Source organism: Dryobates pubescens, chromosome 1, assembly GCF_014839835.1.
Source record: "Dryobates pubescens isolate bDryPub1 chromosome 1, bDryPub1.pri, whole genome shotgun sequence".
In the NCBI taxonomy this organism is placed as follows: domain Eukaryota; kingdom Metazoa; phylum Chordata; class Aves; order Piciformes; family Picidae; genus Dryobates; species Dryobates pubescens.
The window spans coordinates 30,953,244-30,974,993 of record NC_071612.1 but is presented as its reverse complement, the minus strand read 5'-3'; the positions used below and the strand labels follow the sequence as shown (position 1 = coordinate 30,974,993).

The following is a 21,750-nucleotide window of genomic DNA, read 5'->3' as shown; positions in this document are numbered from 1 at the left end:
GATTTTGACGTTGGGGTTTCTGTGGGGGGTTTTTTTTCCCCCCCTCTTTTTCATGCATCATATAAAATGTTTTGCTCTTTCTCCCCTCTCTCTCGCAATCTCTCTCTCTCTCTTTTTGTTGTTGTTTTCTGCAGACATATACACAATATTTTACAGCATCTGTACAACAGAGAACTGGATTTCACACAACAGCTTCAAAATATTTACTGTCCCAGAATCATCTGAAAGGAAAAAAACCAAAAACAAAACAAAACCCCAAAAAGCAAACCAAAATTAGATTTGTTTTGGACTCTATTCCTGGCTATTTTTTTTCCCCCTGCTAATTCAAACAATTGGCTCTGTGTCCATTTTGTTGTTGTTGTTAACACTTTGAAAATGTAGAGGATTGATAAAAATGCCAAATATTTGCAGCACCCCTTCTCCTTTCAGTCACATTTTGAGATTTTTGGGGTTTTTTTTCACCTGGACAGGAAAAAAAAATCAAATCAAATCAAAGCTAGCAGGTGGCAGCAAATCCTTTAGAACACAGCACATGGGGCACCTCTCAGCCTTGGCTGCGTCCCCATCGTCACCTTGTGGCTTTTCTGAACAGATCCCAGCAGTTAGAAGCAGATCTCAGCGCCGTGGTGTTAGAAAGCCTTGGGACTGCTACCTCTGCAGCCTCAGTGCAACTTGGTAGTGAGTGGAGCAGCCCCCTCCTGGTAGTTTGCTTCACAGAGAGGCAGAGCCCCAGGCTATTGTGGCTGGACTTTGGAAGGATCACTCATCTTATCAGTTCTGTGTCGGGAAAGTTGCTGTTGCTGCTGCTGAGACTGGTGCTGCTGGTGGTGGGACTGAGTAAAAGTGCTTTGTTGTAGTGGGAAAGCAGCAGAGAGGATGAGCTGAGCTGACTGATTTCCATGAAGTAACCTGGATGTCTAAAACATGGAAACAGAAAAAGGTCATAGAATCACAGAGTGGTTTGGGTTGGAAGGGACCTCCAAAGCTCATCCAGTCCAAGCCCCCTGCACTCAGCAGGGACATCCTCCACTAGGGTCAGGTTGCCCAGAGCCCTGTCCAGCCTCACCTTCAGTATCTCCAGGGAAGGAGCCTCAACCACCTCCCCAGGCAACCTGCTGCAGTGTTCTACTACCCCCATGGCAAAGAACCTCTTCCAAACATCCAATCCAAATGCACTCTTCCCCAATTTCCAACCCCTGCCCCTCATCCCATCACTACAGGCCCCTGTAAACAGCCCTCATCATCCTCTCCTGCTGCACTGAGAAACACAGCCCTGAGCTATCCAAGAGGGTTCAATCCCAACAACCAACTGATAGGGTCACTTGAGCTGAGCAAACCATGCAAAGATCAGTTCATCCTACTGAAGTTAATTAGAGCATCTGACCAATTACTAAAGCAGCTGTAATTTGCCCTCATCATTTCCTGTGTAACAGGTAGGACCCCATGGCAATGTGTCTCCACTGCAAGCCACAAGAGCCTAGGAACCTGTCTGAACAAGTGCAGGAGGCTGTCACTGCATCCAGGGAAAAGCAGTGCACGACCTGGCACAGGTCACATCCATCCCCCACAGCCAAACTCAGCAGTCAGACAAACTGCCACATCTGCAGGCCAGACAACAGCCCCTTTGCAGGAGATTTATTGCTACTGGAACTACTGCTCAGCATTAGTAACAATCTTCTTAGAACCAAAGGATGGTGGTTGCTGAAGGAAAGCAACCAAGGATGGGTGCAAATGCACCTGGGCAACTCAACCCTTCAACATCCTGCAGCAGAAAGCAAACCACAGTGACTGCTGCACCTGCAGCATCAGACTGCCAGAAGTCTCAGCCAGCAGAGGCAGGCAAAGGACTTCCCTCTTTTTTTAACAAGCATTTCACAGGATCCATCTGGCTGGAAGAGACCTCCAAGATCATCCAGTCACAGTATCACAGTATAACCAAGGTTGGAAGAGACCCCAAGGATCAAGTCCAACCTGTCCCAACAGACCCCACAACTAGACCATGGCACCAAGCGCCACGTCCAATCTCCCCTTGAACACCTCCAGGGACGGTGACTCCACCACCAGTCCAACCTTCACCCTAGCACTGAAGGGTCAGCACTAAACCATGCCCCTGGTTTGATGCCTCACATCAAATTCGAACACTTTGAGAGCACCAAGCTTTTGCCTAGAGAGGAATCCTAGGTCAGCAACAGACCTTTGGGGATGTCCATCTTGCACAGGTCTCCTGTTGGACCAGAGTGGAGTCCCAATGGCACAAACTTTGACATTCACAAAGAGATACAGATGTTAGCACCCTGCTAAACAGCTCTGCTAGGACAGTACTGGTCTCAGGCATTCCAACCTGTGCTCTGCTTTGATGCAGTTCAAGAGGCTCCCACTCCAGGAGCGTGTGCTGAAATCCCAGCCACCTGCAGCTCCCTCTGTGCAGCTCAGCCAGCCTCTGCCACCTGCTGCACCACTGAAATTGCCTTTGTTTTTTTATTTTAAATTCTGTTCAACATGTCAATATTTTCTGTCAGGGAGCAGTGAAAGAAAATTTTTCTCAGCCCTGAAGAGATCTGCAACCATTCCTTGTGCGTACAAATGTAGGTCAAGCCTCTGAGTAGTTCCTCCCACACACAGCATCCCCAAACCAGGGGGAGCAGGAGGCCACAGAGAAGAAGAAATCCTTGCAAAATAAAGATCCTGAATTATGGATTCTCTCCAAGAGTTATGAAAAAGCCAAATCAATTGGCATTCCCAGCTGAAGAAGGTTCAGGATGTGCACAAACCCCATGCAGCCACTTGGACTTTAGCTGCCTTTGGAGAAAGCTATTTCAGAGGCCAAACAGAGATTTTTTTTTCCCCTTAACCCATGACTTCTTGGAGGCACTTCCTCTTTGGTGTCCTTCCCTACCACCAGCTCCCTCACCAGCATCACCTGCTGGCTGAGCTGTACGCCACTAATTAATTGGAATCAACGAATGGCAACAGATTTCCCCATCAATTCTTCCTCTCTACCTTCTGCTGCTTGTCTTTCTGAGGTTCCCTATCTGAAACCTCCTTGGTTTTCACCTTCCTTCTCTTGTGATCCACTCTCTCCTCTTTCTTCACCAAAGCAAGGGTCTCCTTACAAGGTCACTTGCTGCCCAACCTGCCCTGCAGCCTGGACAGATGTTCAAGCCTCATGTTACAGGGACATGGCTTGCTTTGGGCTGTAGGTGTTCTCCAGACCAACCAATTCTGTTTGAAGGCCAAGAAAACACCAGCTGTTCCACAGGAAAACAGCTGCTGCTTCAGCCCATGCTCAGTCCAGAGCAGCACTCCAAAGGGAAGAACACAGGAAATGGGACAAACCATGAAGTGAAACTGCAGGAAGGTCTACACCTCTCCTTCAATGGCTACAGGACAAACTTATCTCATGCATCAGACTTGTTCCTAGGCCACTCTAGGCCACACTGAAGCTGTTTTCAGACAAAGCCCCTCCAGGATAAGTTAGCAATGCTCCAAACACCTGGACTTCAAAACTGTAGAGAATGCTGCATTACCTGTAGGAACTGCTGGGGGTGCTGGGTCAGCTGTGGCTGAGCTGGTTGCTGAACTGTGGTGAGCTGCTGCTGATGGTCTTGCTGACTTTGCTGCTGCTGCTGCTGCTGCTGCTGCTGCTGTTGTGTTATTGACAAAGTCTGTGGCTGCTGCTGTTGGGCAGCAAAGGTGGGGTAAGCTGTCACCACCTGTCCCATGAACATGGTACTGGGCACCATCACTGCTCCACATGCCACTGGGGCTGTCACCAGCTTGGTTACAAGTTGCTGACCTTGAGAAAATCTGCCAACAGAAAGAGGCATTTGGAGTCACTTCAGGGGAATAAAAAATCCTAACTCAAGCATTGGCTGCACCTGAGAAATGCACATTTTTAGGCTCACTCTTTGCCTTAACCAGATGGGTTTTGACAGACCTGTGGGACAGGTTCTTTTGGGCACAGGATCACAGGCTCACAGGATGTCAGGGATTGGAAGAGACCCAAAGAGATCATTGAGTCCAAACCCCTCTTGTCAGAGCAGGAGCATAGAATCCAGCACAGGTCACACAGGAACACATCCAGATGGGGCTGGAAAGGCTCCAGAGAAGGAGAGTCCACAACCTCTCTGGGCAGCCTGCTCCAGGGCTCTGGGACCCTACAGCAAAGAAGTTCCTCCTTGTGTTGAGGTGGAAGCTCCTGTGCTGCAGCTTACATCCATTGCCCCTTGTCCTGCCACAGGGAGCAAGTGAGCAGAGCCTGTCCCCTCCCTCCTGACCCCCAGCACTCAGATACTGATAGACATTGATCAGATCCCTCTCAGTCTTCTCTTTTCCAGACTGAACACCCCCAGGTCCCTCAGCCTCTCCTCACCAGGCAGTGCTCCAGTCCCCTCATCATCCTCATAGGCCTCCACTGGACCTGCTCCAGCAGATCCCTGTCCCTCTTGAACTGGGGAGCCCAGAACTGGATGCAATATTCCAGGTGAGGTCTCAGCAAGGCAGAGCAGAGGAGGAGGAGAAGCAGCACAGTTGAGTTCAACAGCTGTAGCCCCAGCCAGTTAAAATAACCAACTACACCAGTCTGGAGTGCTGCTTTTGTGCTTGCTGCTGCAGTGTAAGCAGGCCAGCAGAGCGAGCCAGCGCTGGCCTGGGCACACTCACCTGATCTGTCTGTCCTGTGTGAAGGTGGTCACTGCAGCAGTGCTCTGGTTGTTGTTCTGTGGTAAGCTGGAAGGAACCTGGACCACATTTCCTGTTGCTGGCTGGGAGATCACCATAGTGTTATAGAGAGGTGCTGAGACTGTGTTCTGCGACGGCGAGGCCAGGGAAGCCTGCGCATTGTGCCCGCTCAGCACGTTCTGTTGGTTATGCTGGGAAGGAAAACAAGAGCTGATGAGCTGATGCTTTGAAAAATCACCAGGTGCTACAGCTCTCCTCACTGCCATCACTCACTGCTGCCAGCATTTCCCTATTGCTAATGAATTGCTACTGTGAAGCACAGAGGTATTTCTAGAGACAGATTTTGGAGGTGGAAGGAACTGGGGACGACTAAGAGCAGGCACCAGCACTAGTCAGGGCTTGTCCTGCTGGCAGGCAGCTCTATGGAAAAAGGCCTTAGAGTCCTGGTGGACAGCAAGTTCTGCAAGGGACAGCAATGTGCCCTTGTGCACAAGAGGGCTAATGGCACCCTGGGTGCATCAAAACCAGCCTGTCCAGCAGGGCAGGGGAGCTTCTCCTACCCCTCTGCTCTGCCCTGCTGAGTACACCTGCAATGCTGTGTCCAGTCTGGGGCTCCCCAGCCCAAGAGAGACAGAGACCTGCTGGAGAGTGTCCAACAGAGAGCTACAAGGACGGCTGGGGGATTGGAACATTTCTGCTGTGAAGAAAGGCTGAGAGCCCTGGGGCTGTTTAGTGTGGAGAAGAGAAGGCTGAGAGGCATCTGATCAATGTCTGTCAATAGCTGAGGGCTGGGGGTCAGGATGAAGTTGTCAGGCTCTTTTTGGTGGTGCCCAGTGATAGGACAAGGAACGATGGGTGCAAGCTGGGACACAGGAGGTTCCACCTCAACAGGAGGAGACACTTCTGTATGGTGAGGGTGGCAGAGCCCTGGAGCAGGCTGCCCAGAGAGGTTGTGGAGTCTCCTTCTCTGGAGCCTTTCCAAAACCACCTGGATGTGTTCCTGTGTGACCTGCCCTGGGTGACCCTGCTCTGGCAGGGGGGTTGGACTGGATGATCTCTGGAGGTCCCTTCCAACCCCAAACATTCTGTGACTCTTTGTGACTAGTCCCCAGATACCTGAAAAATCTCTTAATTAACCTCTTCTCCTGTTCAGGTTACTTTTTCTTTTCAGCTACTTGCACACAGTTTGCTCCAGCTCTTATTTTCCACTCCTTCAATACCTCTAACAGCAGGCTAAGACTGAGATGTGCACATCATGCCAAACAATTTATTACTTGAAAGCTTGGAACCAGCTTACTGCTGAGACAGTAACACTGTCCACCACTAGTCTGCCTCTTCACAAATCACAAAAACAAAGTATGGAATTTGGATAAGGTACAGAGGGTGATCTCTGGAGGTCCCTTCCACCCCCTAGCATTCTGTGATTCTGTGGCCACAGAGACTGGAGGTGTAAGGAGCCTCCACACACCAAATGGTCAAACCCACTAGAAGCTGAAAAGACCTCTGTAGAGAAACATGTGACAGAGGACTTTGAACTCCTGTATGACTGAGAAGATAAAAGTGAATAGCTGCTCAGTGTGCTTCCAGCAATATAAAGTGGGTGGCAGGTTTAAAACACAAACATAATGATGTTTTTCTACACCCCTGTGATACTGGCAGACCAGGAGATTCCTCTAGGGCAAAAGGAAATGGCCTCACGTTGCAGCAGGGGAGGTTCAGGTTGGAGATCAGAAGAAACTTGCTCCCTGAAAGGGCTCTCAACCACTGGTATGGGCTGCCCAGGAGGTGGTTGAATTCCTATCCCTGGAGGTGTTTAGAAGATGCAGAGATGTGGTGCTGAGGGCTATGGCTTAGCACCAGCCTTGGCAGAGCTGGAGAATGGTTGGACTCGATGATCTTCTATATCTTTCCCAACCAAAATGATTCTAAGAGCCTGTGATCATATTGGACAGAAAGCAGAGCTGCAGAACTCACTAGGAGGCATTGTGGATTTCAGAAGCTGGGGAGGGGGATGCCAGGGAAGCCACTGCTGTGTTTCACTCTAGCTTTGAGCACTATCTTCTATCCAGCAAAACCAGTAGCACAAATGTTACCTGTGTTGTAGTACTCTGCAGAGGCTGCTGCTGCTGTATCATGTGTGGAGTACTTATATGGCCTGTGCTCATCCCACTTTGAGCCTGATTAGTCTGAACAACTTGACCTTGCATGTTTATTGGTGTTAACTGCTGAACATTTGAAGAATTTCCAGAAGCAAGCTGTACAGAGCCAAAGTTGAGTCCAGAAGCTGACTGCTGCAAGAACATCTTTGAAAAGAAAATGTAAAACATCCCCAAGTTATCATTGAAGAAGCCTTTGTTAATTGTTCAAGAGGGTTTTACAGAAGCTGAACTTCATCACTTTAACTCAAGGTAAGATAAACTTCCATCTGAAGTTACTGGAGGTGCTGTGGGCACTGAGAGCAAAATGCCCAACTGCCACACAGGGTCAGGGCTCAGAGACCCTACTGTAACTAATAAGCCAAGGATCAGAATCCTGATTTCCAGAGCCCTAAACATTAAGGTTGAATATTTGTTCTTAACAAAACCAGAAGACTATTCAGAGACTGACTTGTAGTGTAGTAATGTAGTCTAGAGCCACCTAAGGAAAATGCATTTGAGATCAGATTTCTGTTTGTAGGCTCCCTAGCAGTGAAACTAATTCAAATGAAGAAAAACTCAGAACTAACAGACTCTGGCTTAGCACCAAGAACATCACCTTCCTTGGCCAGCAAGCAACCACAATGAGCACCTTGAACTTTCCAGCACCACTGCAACAAACTGAAGTCAGCACAAAACCACTTCAGGCTTTACAACAAGTTAGGCCCAAGGCAGGTGAATGAGGCAGGATGTGCAACACTTAGATATTTCCCCTGTCTTCCAGAGACCTGAACAAGGTCCCTCCACAGTGCAGGGGAAAAGAGCTGTGAATCTCTCCTTTGGAGGCATCTCCAAGGCAGTCTGCTGCTGGCAGGCTCACGGTAGATGTGCTAATCAACACTGAAAATAGCACATGCCAGAAACTCCTACTCCTCAGCAGCATTTAAGCAACACACTCAGTACTTCCCAGGAAGTATTGTTTTCCCCCTACTCTTTATTCACAATCCATACTGAAAACATTTGGATTGTTTCCTTTCAGCTGCATTTTCATTTTGGCTGGGGATTTTTGTTTGCTTTTGTTGTTGTTTTTTAACCAGAAAACTTCAACAGAGTCATTCCTTTATTGCAAAGAATGCTGGAAATGATCAAACCAGACTGCTTAAAAGCACAGAAATCAGGTAGTCAGTTGTTAGGCTGAGTAATGCATCCTCTAGCCTTGTCCTTCTGGCTCAGCAACTGCTTCGGCAGACCATGCCAAGCAGAACCACTTCACCAGGAGGGTGGTGCTGGAGGAGCACAGCCTGACAGGACAGGGCAAGACACAAAAGGTGTGAATTTGACACCCTTGAGCTACAAGAGGAAATGAATCTTTATCTTGCAGACTTTGGGTTAGTATTTCAATAGCTGCAAACTCTGCAAGATGTTAACAACCACTGCATCCTTCTGCAACCAGGTGTAGGCATAGGCTGGGCTTGAGTTGCTCAGCGTGGGAGAGAGACCTGGCAGTGCCCCAGCACACCTTCCGAAGCTGCAGGTGCTGTGGATTTCAGGCACACAGCTGATGGAGCAGGGAGGATCACCTTGCAGAATTAAGTTCCCAGGTCTCCTTTTAGACAAATTCTCTACAGATCAAACCTGTCAGGGTGACACCAACCCACCTGGAGTCCTTGACCATGGACAATTTGGAGCTGCTCTTGAATCTTGCGCAGCTCCTCCTGCTGCCGATGGATGTTTGCCTCTATCATGCGTGTCCTCTGCTCCAGCTGGTCCTTCAGGTGCTGCATGGCTCCTAGCTGAGCTGAAAACTGAAACACAGGCTGTAGTGCAATGAAGAAATTAAAAGCTGGGCAAAAATCATGGCATTTCCTTTAGAGGCAGTAAATAACCCTCCTCCACAGTAGGCACGAAAAGGAAATCAAGGGCCGCTTTTTGAGCCGCTTGCAACCACCACCCCAGGACCAATTCATTAGTGTGAAAATGTCACAGAATCAACATTTAATTGATGCATCAGAGCTGGTGAAATGAAAACAATACACAAGAAAATTAAATCCACAGCAAAAGCAGCTGACTGCTGTCCAAATCACCAAGCCTCTATGGAAAGCCTTGGTAATTCACATGGTACTGCGGATGGCAAAGCTCCCCGAGGTTAAAAGCCACAACTGCACCACTTAACAAAAATCATTCACTCAGAGCTAAACCATCAGCAGGTAACTTGGGAATAGCCCCAGGCACACACTGTTGGAGGCTGGACCCCCAGAGAAACTGCTTGTCTCTTCTGTTCTCCTCTAGGACAGGTTGGGGGCTGAGCTGCTAGAGAGCAGCTCTGGGGAAAAAGGACCTGGGGGTCCTGGTGGACAACAGGATGGCCATGAAGCAGCAATGTGCCCTTGTGGCCAAGAAGGCCAATGGCATCCTAGGGGGGACTAGAAGGGCTGGGGTGAGTAGGTCAAGAGAGGTTCTCATTCCCCTCTACTCTGCCCTGGTGAGGCTGCATCTAGAATACTGTGTCCAGATCTGGACCCCTCAGCTCAAGAAGGACCTCAGGGAACTGCTTGAGACAGTCCATCCCAGAGGCACAGAGCTGCTGCAGGCAGTGGAACATCTCCCTGTGAGCACAGGCTGAGGGACCTGGGGCTTGGAGCAGAGGAGCCTGAGGGCTGCCCTCAGTGCTGGGGATAAAGATGTGCAGGGCTGGAGCCAGGCTCTGCTCAGGGATGGCCAAGCACAGCACAAGGGGCACTGGGGGCAAGCTGGAGCAGAGGAGGTGCCAGGGGAACAGAAGGGAAAACTTTGTCCCTGTGAGGGTGGCAGAGTCCTGGAGCAGGCTGCCCAGAGAAGTTGTGGAATCTCCTGCCCTGGAGCCTTTCCAACCCCACTTGGTGTGTTCTGTGTGACCTGCCCTGGGTGATGCTGCTCTGGCAGGGGACTTGGACTGGGTGATCTCTGGAGGTCCCTTCCAACCCCTAACATCCTGTGATGCTACGATCTGCCGGGGGCCACAAGTCAGTACAAGTCTTTGATACTTGTATCCTATCTACAGGGCACAGATCCTGGGCTGGCCCTACCCCCGTGATTTACAGCCTGAGCTGCCCTGTGTTACAAGCATGTGTGTGGAAAGTTACCAGCAGAGCTGACGAATTGTTCAATTCATGTCCTAAAATATTTTACCTTAAACTGTGTTCCTGCCTGTGCTTCTAATGGCCATGGCTGAAAACTACATCCACACAAACAGCAGGAAGGAAAAAAAATCAAGAAAAAGAGTCAAACTGGGGAATTGGTTCATGGCAAGAGAACAAGGTTAAAGGTGACTTTGGCACCAAAGAACTCAGTTTCCAAAAAGAGAAGTTAACCTTCTCTTCAGAAGAAGACTGTTCAAAAAATAACAAACAATAAACCAACTTAATCCATACCTGGGACATGCCAGACTGGAGCTGAAGAGCTGCAGGCTGAGACATTGCTGGCTGTGCTACTGGCTGTCCAAGAGACTGGGAGCTTAGAGACTAGGATTGAAAAGAATGAAAAAGGTTCCATAAGTGTTAAGAGAATGAAATTCACACTTGACAGAGAATCACAGAATCACCACAGAATTGTTAGGGTTGGAAGGGACCTCAAGGATCAGCCAGTTCCAACCCCCCTGCCATGGGCAAGGACACCTCACACTACAGCAGGTTGCTCACAGCCACATCCAGCCTGGCTGCAAAAACCTCCAGGCATGAGGCTGCCACCACCTCCCTGGGCAACCTGTGCCAGTCTCTCACCACCCTCATGGGGAACAACTTCTTCCTAGCATCCAATCTCAATCTACCCATTTCTGGTTTTGCTCCATCTCCCCCAGTCCTCTCACTCCCTGACACCCTCAAAAGTCCCTCCCCAGCTTTCATGTAGCCCCCTGCAGATACTGGAAGGCCACAATCAGGTCTCCTTGGAACCTTCTCTTCTCCAGACTGAACAGCCCCAATTCCCTCAGTCTGTCCTCATAGCAGAGCAGCTCCAGCCCTCTGCTCATCCTCGTGGCCCTTCTCTGGACACCTTCCAGCACCTCCTGATCCTTCCTGGAACAGAGGCTCCAGAACTGGACACAGAGCTCAGCTGTGGTCTCAGCAGAGTGGAGCAGAGGGGGAGAATCACCTCCCTGGCCCTGCTGGCCACACTTCTCTTGCTGCAGCCCAGGCTCTGCTTGGCTCTCTGGGCTGCAAGTGCTCACTGCTGGCTCCTGTTGAGCTTCTCATCCACTAGCACCCCAAGGTGCTTTTCTTCAGGGCTGCTCTCAAGCCAGTCCCTGCCCAGCCTATATCAGTGCCTGGGATTGCCCCAACCCAGGTCCAGGACCTTGCCCTTGGTCTTGTTGAACCTCATGAGGCTGTACATGAAGTAGCTCTTTACAATATGTGTCAGTTCCAAAGTTCATATGCTGAAAGTAAACTTTTCTTGGCATTTCTAATCTGAAATATTAGAGAATTGAGAACACAAGAGCTGTTGATGATGTAGATGTCTGTATACAGAGAAAGCTTTTTATCCTCTCTTGTTAGTTGTCAATGTGTTAGTTCAGCTGGAGCACCAAGCATGACATTGCCTCATGTTCTCGAGACATCAGAAGCTGGATGGAAGTATTGACTACAAAACATGGCTATATAAATATTCATTTATAGGAATTCTCTGCAGGGTCACACAGAGCACTCTGTTGCCTATTGTTTTGTGTGTGTATCATTGGTTATATTCATCTAGATATTGAACAGAGTCACAGAAAGAAGCTGTGGGAGTGAAAGGAGACTCGTAGAGAATCTTGCAAACCCTGATGCCAAAACACCCCAAAAGTTCTGTGTTTAATTATTGTGTTCCTTTAAAATGTAGCACACTGATGATACACTGCTGACAGTCACATATTTATAGACTCCTAGAATGGCTGAGGTTGGAAGGGAGCTCAGAGCTCATCTCCTCCAACCTCCCCACTATGCCCAGGGACACCTCTCAACTACACTCAGCTGCTCAAGGCCTCATCCAGCCTGGCCTGAAACACCCCCAGGCAGGAGGCAGCCACAGCCTTCCTGGGCAGCCTGGGCCGGAGTCTCACCACCCTCCTACTGAACAACTTCTTCCTCAGCTCCACTCTAACCCTGCTCTGCCTCAGCTTCAAACCATTCCCCCTTGGCCTGTCTCCAGATACCCTGATGAGAAGTCCCTCTGCAGCCTTCTCGCAGGATCCCTTCAGATATGGAAGGCAGCAGCAAGGTCCCCCCAGGGTCTTGTCCATGCTGAACACCCCCAGCTCCCTCAGCCTGTTTTCATGGCAGAGGTGCTCCAGCCCTTGGATCATCTTTGTGGCTCTCCTCTAGACATGCTCCAGCAGTTCTATGAAACTGATTCCAAGTGAAAATGTTCAGAGTTTAAACCAGGTGTTTTCAGAATAACCAAACCAAAGGTGAGTTACACTGATCAGTACAGATTTGCTCCCTGAAGAGTTTACCTGGCTGCTCAGAGATGATCTTCTTTGTGCAGTCTTTTCATGACCAGATAAGCTTTGCCTTGGAGGAGTGCTAGTGTCCACTGTCATTTTAGTTGGTGTTGCTGACAATGTTCAGAGTAGCAATAGAGAGAGAGATGTTAACAGTAATCTCACTTCTGCAATGCAAGACTCAAATCACAGCAAGTTTTGCAGGGGAAAAAGAGAAATGAATCACCAAACCCCCAGAACCCCTCAAGACCTGGTCTCTTTTCCCCTGATTATCCAACAACCATGCAACCTGATGGACTGAACCAGCTATTGCACGTCCAGAAGCCACTACACAACCTCTGAAAATCTGAGTGGTCAGCAGAGCTGAACCCTCCAAAAGGAGCTTTTCATTTGCACATTTTTCATCTCATAATGATTACCTGTGAGCTATGCATTTAATTCACAGTAAGCAGAGAAAGCCTTCCCTAGGCAGAAAGTTGTATTTGCAACAGTGAGTGCTTACATGAATGATCTGAAACTGCAGTATGTGAAGATTTTCTTGAACTCCTGGAGGAAGCAGAAGGTGTGGGGCTGGTATCAAACCTTTCCAGTGCTTCTTTGAGACTCACTGTGTTGATGTGGTTGTCAGACCCAGAGTCCTGACTCTGAAGAGACACACAAACAACAATTATTTTACCGGTCCATTTCTGTTAGCAAATATCCAAGACCATGCTGTGTGTAACCAACCCCTTCCACAGGTGCCTGTGCAGCAGCAGTGGCCTGGTTTGAGATGTCTAAGCTCAGTCTCTCTTTGTGGCTTTTATCCTTGGAAAAGCAACCAACGCCAAGCTACGGAAGCCTAGAAACCAAAACCCAGGCAGACACAAGCTGAGTGCTGAGCTGACCACCTTCTCTAGCAACTCGAGTCCCTCTGAACACCAGTGTACTCAGTGAATTGCTTATTCTTTTGAGAAAGGATGACTGAATTCCACTGGCAGGAGCAGTGTCAGATGAAACTTGCTGCAGTCCCAAAGGAAAACGTCTCGGCACTGCCAAGGGAGCGGACGTCAGCGCATCTGCACCAGCTGGCTTATCTCACTGAGGTTTCCAAGGACATCACTTCAAAGCCAACTCTGTGCTTCTAAGAAATGGGATGGAGTGACAAAATGGAAGAGCTCCTGCTTTCCTCTTGTGGATTCTTTTCAGCCATCTTTGTGTGCTGGCCTTGGCTTTTCACCTCGTGGGTGCTACCAGTAAGGAAGAACATTCATTTCTCAATCACAACTCTGCAGGAATTAGATCTGAGTGAGGACCTGGGGGTGTTGTCATGTTATAACCACAGGAACTCATGAGAAAGGAGGCTAAGTGCTCAGGGCAGAATACAGTTGAACACCCTTCTTAGGCTTCTTCGAGCATTCTAAATAGCCATGTTATTTACAGATCAAAAATAATTACTTTATCTCTAACAGGACAAATCACTGCTTGCTGCTGCACAGATTCCCAGAATGGTTTAGGTTGGAAGAGACCTTGAAGATCAGAGTTCCAACCCCCCTGCCATTGGCCGGGACAGCTTCCACTAAACCAGGTTGCTCAAGGCCTCACCCAGCCTGGCCTTGAACACCTCCAGGGATGAGGCTTCCACCACCTCCCTGGGCAACCTGTGCCAGCCTCTCACCACCCTCCCTGGAAAAAATTTTATTCTAATATCCAGTCTAAATCTGCCCTCCTCAAACTTAAAGCCATTCCCTCTCATCTTACCACTACAAGCTCTTGTAAAAAGTCCCCAATTTGCTTACATGTTTTTAGCGTGAAAGAAAGAAGTAAAATGTATGCAAGACACTCACTTTATCTGCTGTTATCTCTGGAAGAGACTCCTCAATACCAAGCTCTCGTCGTCTTTCTGCTCTGACTTCTGCATAACTAGAAGAACAAACCAGGTATGACCACTGGGATGATTTAAAACACGTCTCAAAAAGCAAACTCCACAGGGCTACCTTGCTTATAAATGATCTCAAGACACTTTAAACTGCCATGATTTCTCTCTGCAGCCAAAGCAGATCTCATAGCATCACAGAATTGTTAGGGTTGGAAGGGACCTCAAGGATCAGCCCGTTCCAACCCCCCTGTCATGGCCAGGGACACCTCACACTACAGCAGGTTGCTCACAGCCACATCCAGCCTGGCTGCAAAAACCTCCAGGCATGAGGCTGCCACCACCTCCCTGGGCAACCTGTGCCAGTCTCTCACCACCCTCATGGGGAACAACTTCTTCCTCACATCCAATCTGAATCTACCCATTTCTAGTTTTGTTCCATCTCTCTAGTCCTATCACTCCCTGACACCCTCAGAAGTCCCTCCCCAGCTTTTTTGTAGCCCCCTGCAGATACTGGAAGGCCACAATAAGGTCTCCAGGGAGCCTTCTCTTCTCCAGTCTGAACACACCACTAGAATTTCTTTAATCCAGACGTTAAAGCACAACTCACCTGACAACAGTGTGCGTACAGACAATAAACTCTGGCCTGGAATTCCACTGGTGATAGGTGATATAGTAATGAGTTTGCAGCCAAATCCACTGCTGTCCCTTTGTGAGGAATCTGTAGTAACATGATTTCCCTTTCCCATATTGCATTACTATAAAAGTGAAGAATAAAGTTTACTGTCTTTCCAGCCTGGAGACATTCCAATGACATGACAAACATTACTGCCCAGCCTGACACAGCTGCCAAGCAGGTCAGCACTATGCCAGTGACTAAGAACATTTAAAATGGTAGCTTTCTGCAAGAATAAAATATTCACACTGTGGTTTTCATATTTATTTTGGTGTTGTTTTTTTCTTTTTAAACACTGTGAAAAACTGCTGTGCAAACAAACTAAATGCAGCTTTGTGAAGAAAAGCCTAGGTGAAGGGGAAGCTGATTCCAGGACGTGTTTAAACCCTTTTCCACATTTGTTAAGCACCATAAGAGTCTTTAAAATGCTATGGGAAGTGCTGGGGAAGCATTAGTCACTGTTGTGTGCACTGGAATTCATGATAATGTAAACTCTTAAATCAGAAGAGAAAGTTAAGCCTGGTTTTTAGTTCTGTATCAAAGGAACAGAGATGAGGATCAAATAAAGGGATTCAAAGAGGCCTCACTTAAGCCTAGTGCTTCACTACAGCAGTTTACAACTTAACAGGCTTTAAACCAAACATCTGTAAAGCAAACTGGGTTCATCTTATCAATTCAGCAGTACTCACAGTGCTCATGACATTTTGCCAGATTATCTAGATCATCCACATGATAATAATCATAGCCTGATGTTCCCAACACTTCAAATGGAAGATAACCTATTATCGGAGGGGCCCTAATTGATACAAAAAGCAATGTCAGTTTCTTTTCACACACACACACACACAGAGACACAAAAAAAAGCTCAAAACAGAACAATTTACTTAAGACATCTTTTCTTGTTTACAGTATGTGCTCTGAAAAAAAACCTTAAAAACTTAAACCCAACACAAGCTATGAGTAGTCAATGCTGATTAGTGAACTAAATATTATAGCCACCACTGTGATTCAGCTACTATTGCTGCTATACATAGAAGGAATTGCACCTGTGATCCAAGAATAGGAACTTCCATTCTAAGCTATGTCTAGATGTGAACTCTTCATTGGGTTCTTCAACAGTGCACATTTCCTAAAAAGTAAAAAAATAAAAAGCTCTCTCAAAACTGCTCTATTCTACAGCATCAGCTCTTTCGAAATGCAGACTTACCTAAGGTCAGCAGAGAACTCCACAACACTTAGAGCATGTTATTTTTGTTTTAGACCATTTTGCTTGTTTAGAGGCATGGCACTGAGGTAGAATCCAATCTCAGCTGTGTCAGGCTGACACTGGGTTGATTTAAACAGGGCAAGCCTGGTGTGAGATTGGACTCAGGCTCAGTACCCACACACGCAGCAGCACAGCAGAAATCAGCAGTTCCTGCAGTTATGCTTTTAAGGGGTAACAAGCAAAAGAAGAGATGAAACACTCCCACCAGACACTCTGATTACAGTGGATGCTTATAATGGCTAAAAACCAACATTAGCAAGATGGTCACAATATCTGGACTCTTCCTTTCAGTGACTAGAGAGTATTCTAAATCACTTTGGCTTGAGGGCACAGACATGTACCAATAACACAACTACTCTCAGGCTCAGAACTCAGGAACAGCAAATGACTGCACTGCCACTGTGACAACAAAGCCTCAAGGTATTCTCCACATCATTTTACATGTACTCTGCTCAGACAGAGGTGCAAGCAGTGCATGTCAGTCAGTCTCTGCTGTCCCCTTTCCAGAGAGGTAAAGATGCCCCACCAAGTATTGTGCCTCACACTGAGAGGAGCTAACTGAGCTCCTACCACAGCCAAGCACCTCAAGTTGTTTGCTCATTTGCAAACTCCTCTGGCACTGCCTTACAAGGAGAAAGGTGGGATGATAACATGCATGCACACATACAAACACAACCCTCCAAGAACTACAGTAAAACTAGAGATGTTTGTTTTGGAGACCTGTACACATTTGTCACACTTGTAGGAGCTTGCAGCAGCATCCCTGTTGCCAAGATCTCTTGCAACAACAGTTTCCTAAGGACTACAGCCCAGAAGCCACTGGTGAGCTGACTTCATGCTCATGACAGATGTAGACAGACAGGAACACTGCTGCTCTGCAACCATCTGAACTAAAATAGGCCTGTGGGAAAACACAGTAGAAGACTGAGTGTTGTTCCTACAAAGGGATCACCTTCCTTTGCACTCTTTTCAGGTTATACTAAGTTTAAGTGGAGTTTCATGAGTTCAAGTGGACATTTTGCACTTCTTTAAATAGCTATTTCCATTTTTCCTTTCTGTGCAAGAAAGAAGTGAACAGATCTAGGCAAGACTTTTTTTTTTTTCCCCTCACCTTCATCAGTGTAAAAACTAAAGACAATGACTGAACAGGGAGTTGCATGCTGGAGGTAATGAACAAAATCACTTCCAGTTAGCAAGACTGAACCTTTAAAAGTGAAACCCAGAGCTCATCTAACTTTCCTAAGATTACAGCATTAAACACAGCACCACTCATAGCAAAGTAAAAGAAATGACAGAGCAAGTGCATGCCCTTGAGCTATACTTCTGATTTGTCATTTCTTTTAACCTAATTATTTTGGCACAATTCAAAACAAAAGTGAAAAACATAACTGAAGTGCAGGCAGTAAAATTAAACTGCAGTTTACAGTTAACAGGCAGTTAAAACATCATTGTTAGTGAGGAGCTGGCAGCAGGTTAGTATCTGATGACTCAATGCATTTCTAGTCATGATTTGCAGATATTCCACTGTAAAACACCCCTGGGCAGAAGCTATCTTGTTCACCAGTTGAAGCTGTCAACAAGGCATCAAGGAAAGAAAAGGGCTTTCATTTGTCACAACAAGTATTCTGGTAGAAGCCTTTTGGCTGGATTAATCATGCCTTAATCTTCATCTTGAGAGGATTCAGTTATTTACCAGCCAAAGCACATGACAAATGCTTTCCAGAATGTGGAGAGCCAAATCTCCTCACTAAGGAGGCAAGTTTGGGGCACACTTGGTTACAAAAGTGGTGGGGTCACATGTAGCAAATAAAAGCATGAACTTGCAGAGGTTATTCTCATGAACACTGTGGCTTTATGTATATCCTTAAGAAATTATATTCCAGATAAAAAATCCTGACCTGCACACCATCTGAAATAACAAGTGGCAGCTGAGCAGGCAGTTTGTACCTAAATCAGGCAATCCAGCACTAAAAACCACAGCTCACTACTGGCTCCATCACACATCTGTTAGTAAAGTTACTGGGATGGTAAAGCTCCTACAGTAGAGTCTGCTCACTGCTAGCCTCAATAATAACAGAGTGGCTCAACAGAGTACACACAAGTACTGTCAGGGTAAAAGTCTTCACTCCAATGTTAGTCTTCTCCCCAAGAAGGTATTTCCCAGATGAAGAGCACCCTTGAGGAGGATATTAAAATGGTTGCAACGTGAAAGCTTCCTTGGGCACTAGGGGTTCAGAAACTCAGGAGGAGGAATGAAACTTAGTGCAGAGTATGATCTATAAAGCTTTTCCCCTCAGGACACTGAGAGACATGAAAGATCATGAATGATTTTTCCTCAGCTTCCATGTGTCCTGTTCCAGAAGTAGCAAAACCAGAAGTTTTCCTGCAGTACATCCTGAACTGGCAGACTTCAAAAGACAAAAATATTTACAAATCCTGCCAGGCTGGGGTCCCCCCCTCAAGTACTTTATGGAGCAAAACCCACACATTTAACTTCTCTACCCACTGCAGCCCTACCAGGAAGGACAGTGTTTAGACCCACATAGCAAGGAAGCTGTCAGATGAAAGATTTCCATGGCTTCAAGAAAAACAAACAACAAACTTTCTCTGGCTTGCTGTCTGGAGAGATCCACTTCCTATTCAGCCTGACAGGACTGAGGTTTGCATGATTTCTCCACTCCCTACTATGCTTTCAAAGTGCAAAGTATATAAACCATGTCTTCAGAGGCTACCACCACCAACCTTCACCTTAAGACACCAGTGCCTTCAAACTGCAGGCAAGCTATTAAATGTTTGAAGAGTTGTGCATGACAGACAGCAGCTTAACTGTGTGCCACAGCTATTTCGTGGCATTTCTCTACAGCTGCACTGCAAGGACAAATGCTACATAGCAGACTGTCCTGTACCTAGATTAAAAGATTTGTGTAAGACATGTAACCTGAATCCAAATCACAGACTATCCTGTACTGTATTTGTTTGGACTTTGGTGAGGAACAGGATTACCCTCAGCAAATCACAAGTTTCATACACATCCAATTCTGAACTTGGAAAGCTATCTGCATTCTACAGTTTGCTGGTGAAGCAAAATCTGCCCTCCAAACAGCCAAGTTATTGAACAACAGTAGTGGAACAAAAGAGTTCTGTTACCTCAAATGCAACTCTCTGTGGCTGACAGGTAATCCATTAAGCCCTACCAGGTTTGCTTCTGTGTCGAACTACAGCAAGACCACCACCAACAGAAAATTCATATCTAAGTTTCAGATAAAATTACAAATCCAGGTTTGCTTCTGCATCAAACTACAGCAAGCATCAAACTACAGCAAGCATCAAACTACAGCAAGACCAACAACAACATAAAATTCACATCCAAGTTTCAAGTAAGATTATTAATCTCTGCAGGGGCAGTGGAATCTCGACGTTACCTTTCATTTGGTTTAAGTTCAGCTTGCTAAATTGGATTCCTATGGGCTTCTAGTTTTGTCTTGCATACTACTATTGAAAATGACCACTTAGAAATGGCATTCACAAGACTTCATTGGATGCTTTGCATAACACTTAACCTCATTGTGTGTGAGGAAACACAGGCCCTGTCAGTTTCACATACGGACATTCCTTATGATTTCCATCAGTGACATCTGAAATACGTGCATTCTTTCTGAGGTGGTTCTCTTAGTACATCTAAAGCGCTACAAAAGTGGTTTCATTTGTACATACCTTGATAAATTGAGGTGTAGCTAATCTAACTGTGGCTACAAAGCAAACTTTGTCTTCATATGCAGGCCGGTGCGATCGCTGAATAGTTCCTTCGAAACCATTGTGCGCTGAGCTGGGAACTGAGGGACGACAGAGAAGAGGAACAGAGGTTGTGCAGCAGTCAAGGGAAAGCAGCCATCAAGTCACATTCTCAAAGAACTGAAGTTACACTCAGTGTGCTGTTTTCTGCCAAAGCAGTTTCAAGAAACTAGTAACAATTCTAACCCTTCTTGGGAACTACTGACAGGGAGCAGAACACACCTGCTTCATTTTGTACTCCCTCTGCTCTGCTCTGCCCTGCAGACACCACACCTGCAATTCTGTGTCCAGTTTGGGGCTCCCCAACCCAAGAGACACAGAGACCTGCTGGAGAGAGTCCAACAGAGAGCTACATGGATGGCTGGGGGACTGGAACATCGGTGCTGTGAATAAAGACTGAGAGCCCTAGGTCAGTTCAGTCTGGAGAGGAGAAGGCTGAGAGGGGATCTGATCAATGTCTATCAATCTCTGAGGGGTGGGTGTTAAGAGATAGAAAGGTGCCAGGCTCTTTTTGGTGGTGCCCAGTGATAGGACAAAGAACAAGAGGTTCAAGCTGGAACACAGGAGGTTCCACCTTAACATGAGGGGACACTTCTGTATGGTGAGGGTGTTGAAGCCCTGGAGCAGGCTGCCCAGAGAGATTGTGGAGTCTCCTTCTCTGGAGACCTTCAAAACCTGCCTGGATGCATTCCTGTGCAGCCTGCCCTGGGTGATCCTGCTCTGGCAGGCAGGTTGGACTAGATGATCTCTAACATTCTGTGATTCTGTATCAGATTTGGTAACTTTGTCTTTTGAACTCTAGGGTAAGCATTTCTGTTCCAGGCTTCCATCGCATTCAAACACAAGAAGGAGACAGAGTAACTGAGCCATCAAAGGCACAACAATTTCATACATGAAGGAACCAGAACACTGAGCTGAGAACAAATTCCACTTGCTGAACCAGAGATGGATGGAATCACAAGAAGGCAAAGAATGGACTAAACCTCAAAACAGATTGACCTTGCCTTTAATTTCCAGCGGCTATCAATTTAGTTTATCTTTACTAAGTTCTAATGATTGTGACTCCAAAATGCTTTCAGCTTCTTCCAAGCCTGTCTAGGTTTAGTTCAGCTCTGGATTCAAACTTCTACTGAAGTTTTTTCATGCAATTTAGGCTTTCACCAGAAAAAAACCCATGTCATTTCCTTCCTCTTTATCTTATCCCTTTTCTTTGCTCTCCAGATTTTATCTAGCCCTGTAAGTTAGCTGTAAATTTCTGGTTGCTTTCACTGCTCTGATCTGAACTCTGTCCAATTTGCTTCACTCACAACAAAGAGTGTCAAACACTCTGGATGAGGACACAAGGGTGCTATCAAGTGCAGTGGGATTATTTCACGTGGTTTAGACTCTCTTTTCACAGCCTGGTGATTGCTCATGGTGACTTGGCCATGCTCAGTTTACATTCCACAGTAGTTCCTTTTTCCAAGGACTGCTATCTAGCAGGCTCTAGCTTTTCCTGCTGTTCATACAGTTTATCATTCCTAAGTGCAGTAACTTGAATTTGTTGTTAGTCAGTTGGTCTGGGTTTCATTCCCCAGAACAATTTCTTTCCTAAATTTGGGGGTGAATTTTTGTCCTCTTTTAAGTGTCCTTGCATCATTTCAAGCCTGCAAACCACCTTTTGTCATTTGCAACATTAATGAAAATGCTGATCAAATCCAGAAATAGTCCATTAAAACTAATTTTGACAGTGACCACTGCTAACTGCTCCAAGCAGTTTCTGCAGCAACTCTCCAGCAAATGCTTTCTTTACAGAACCACAGAAACATTCAGACCCTGGGGAGTCTGCCAAACAGAGAGGGACCTGGGGGTGCTGATTGACAGCTGCTTAAACATGAGCCATCAGTGTGCCCAGGT

The 21,750-nt window shown here is 46.8% G+C and overlaps 1 protein-coding gene across 4 annotated transcripts in view; it reads right to left on the bottom strand.

Annotated features, from left to right (window-relative positions):
* Positions 1-457: 457 nt before the first annotated feature.
* Positions 458-21,750, bottom strand: part of CLOCK (clock circadian regulator) — a 61,494-nt gene continuing 40,201 nt past the window's right edge. For 2 of the 4 annotated variants that reach the window (XM_009899276.2, XM_054163382.1), the window contains 13 exons: positions 19,777-19,895; positions 15,842-15,924; positions 15,485-15,591; positions 14,730-14,877; positions 14,091-14,166; positions 12,770-12,911; positions 12,280-12,380; positions 10,226-10,315; positions 8,474-8,632; positions 6,774-6,983; positions 4,663-4,871; positions 3,528-3,807; positions 458-917 (listed from right to left, as the gene is read on the bottom strand). In XM_009899276.2, coding sequence (XP_009897578.2) covers positions 735-917; positions 3,528-3,807; positions 4,663-4,871; positions 6,774-6,983; positions 8,474-8,632; positions 10,226-10,315; positions 12,280-12,380; positions 12,770-12,911; positions 14,091-14,166; positions 14,730-14,877; positions 15,485-15,591; positions 15,842-15,924; positions 19,777-19,895 — 1,907 coding nt within the window. In that variant the 3' untranslated portion in view covers positions 458-734. The remainder of the gene's footprint in view (positions 918-3,527; positions 3,808-4,662; positions 4,872-6,773; positions 6,984-8,473; positions 8,633-10,225; positions 10,316-12,279; positions 12,381-12,769; positions 12,912-14,090; positions 14,167-14,729; positions 14,878-15,484; positions 15,592-15,841; positions 15,925-19,776; positions 19,896-21,750) is intronic. The other 2 variants (XM_009899277.2, XM_054163375.1) reach the window with 2 other exon arrangements.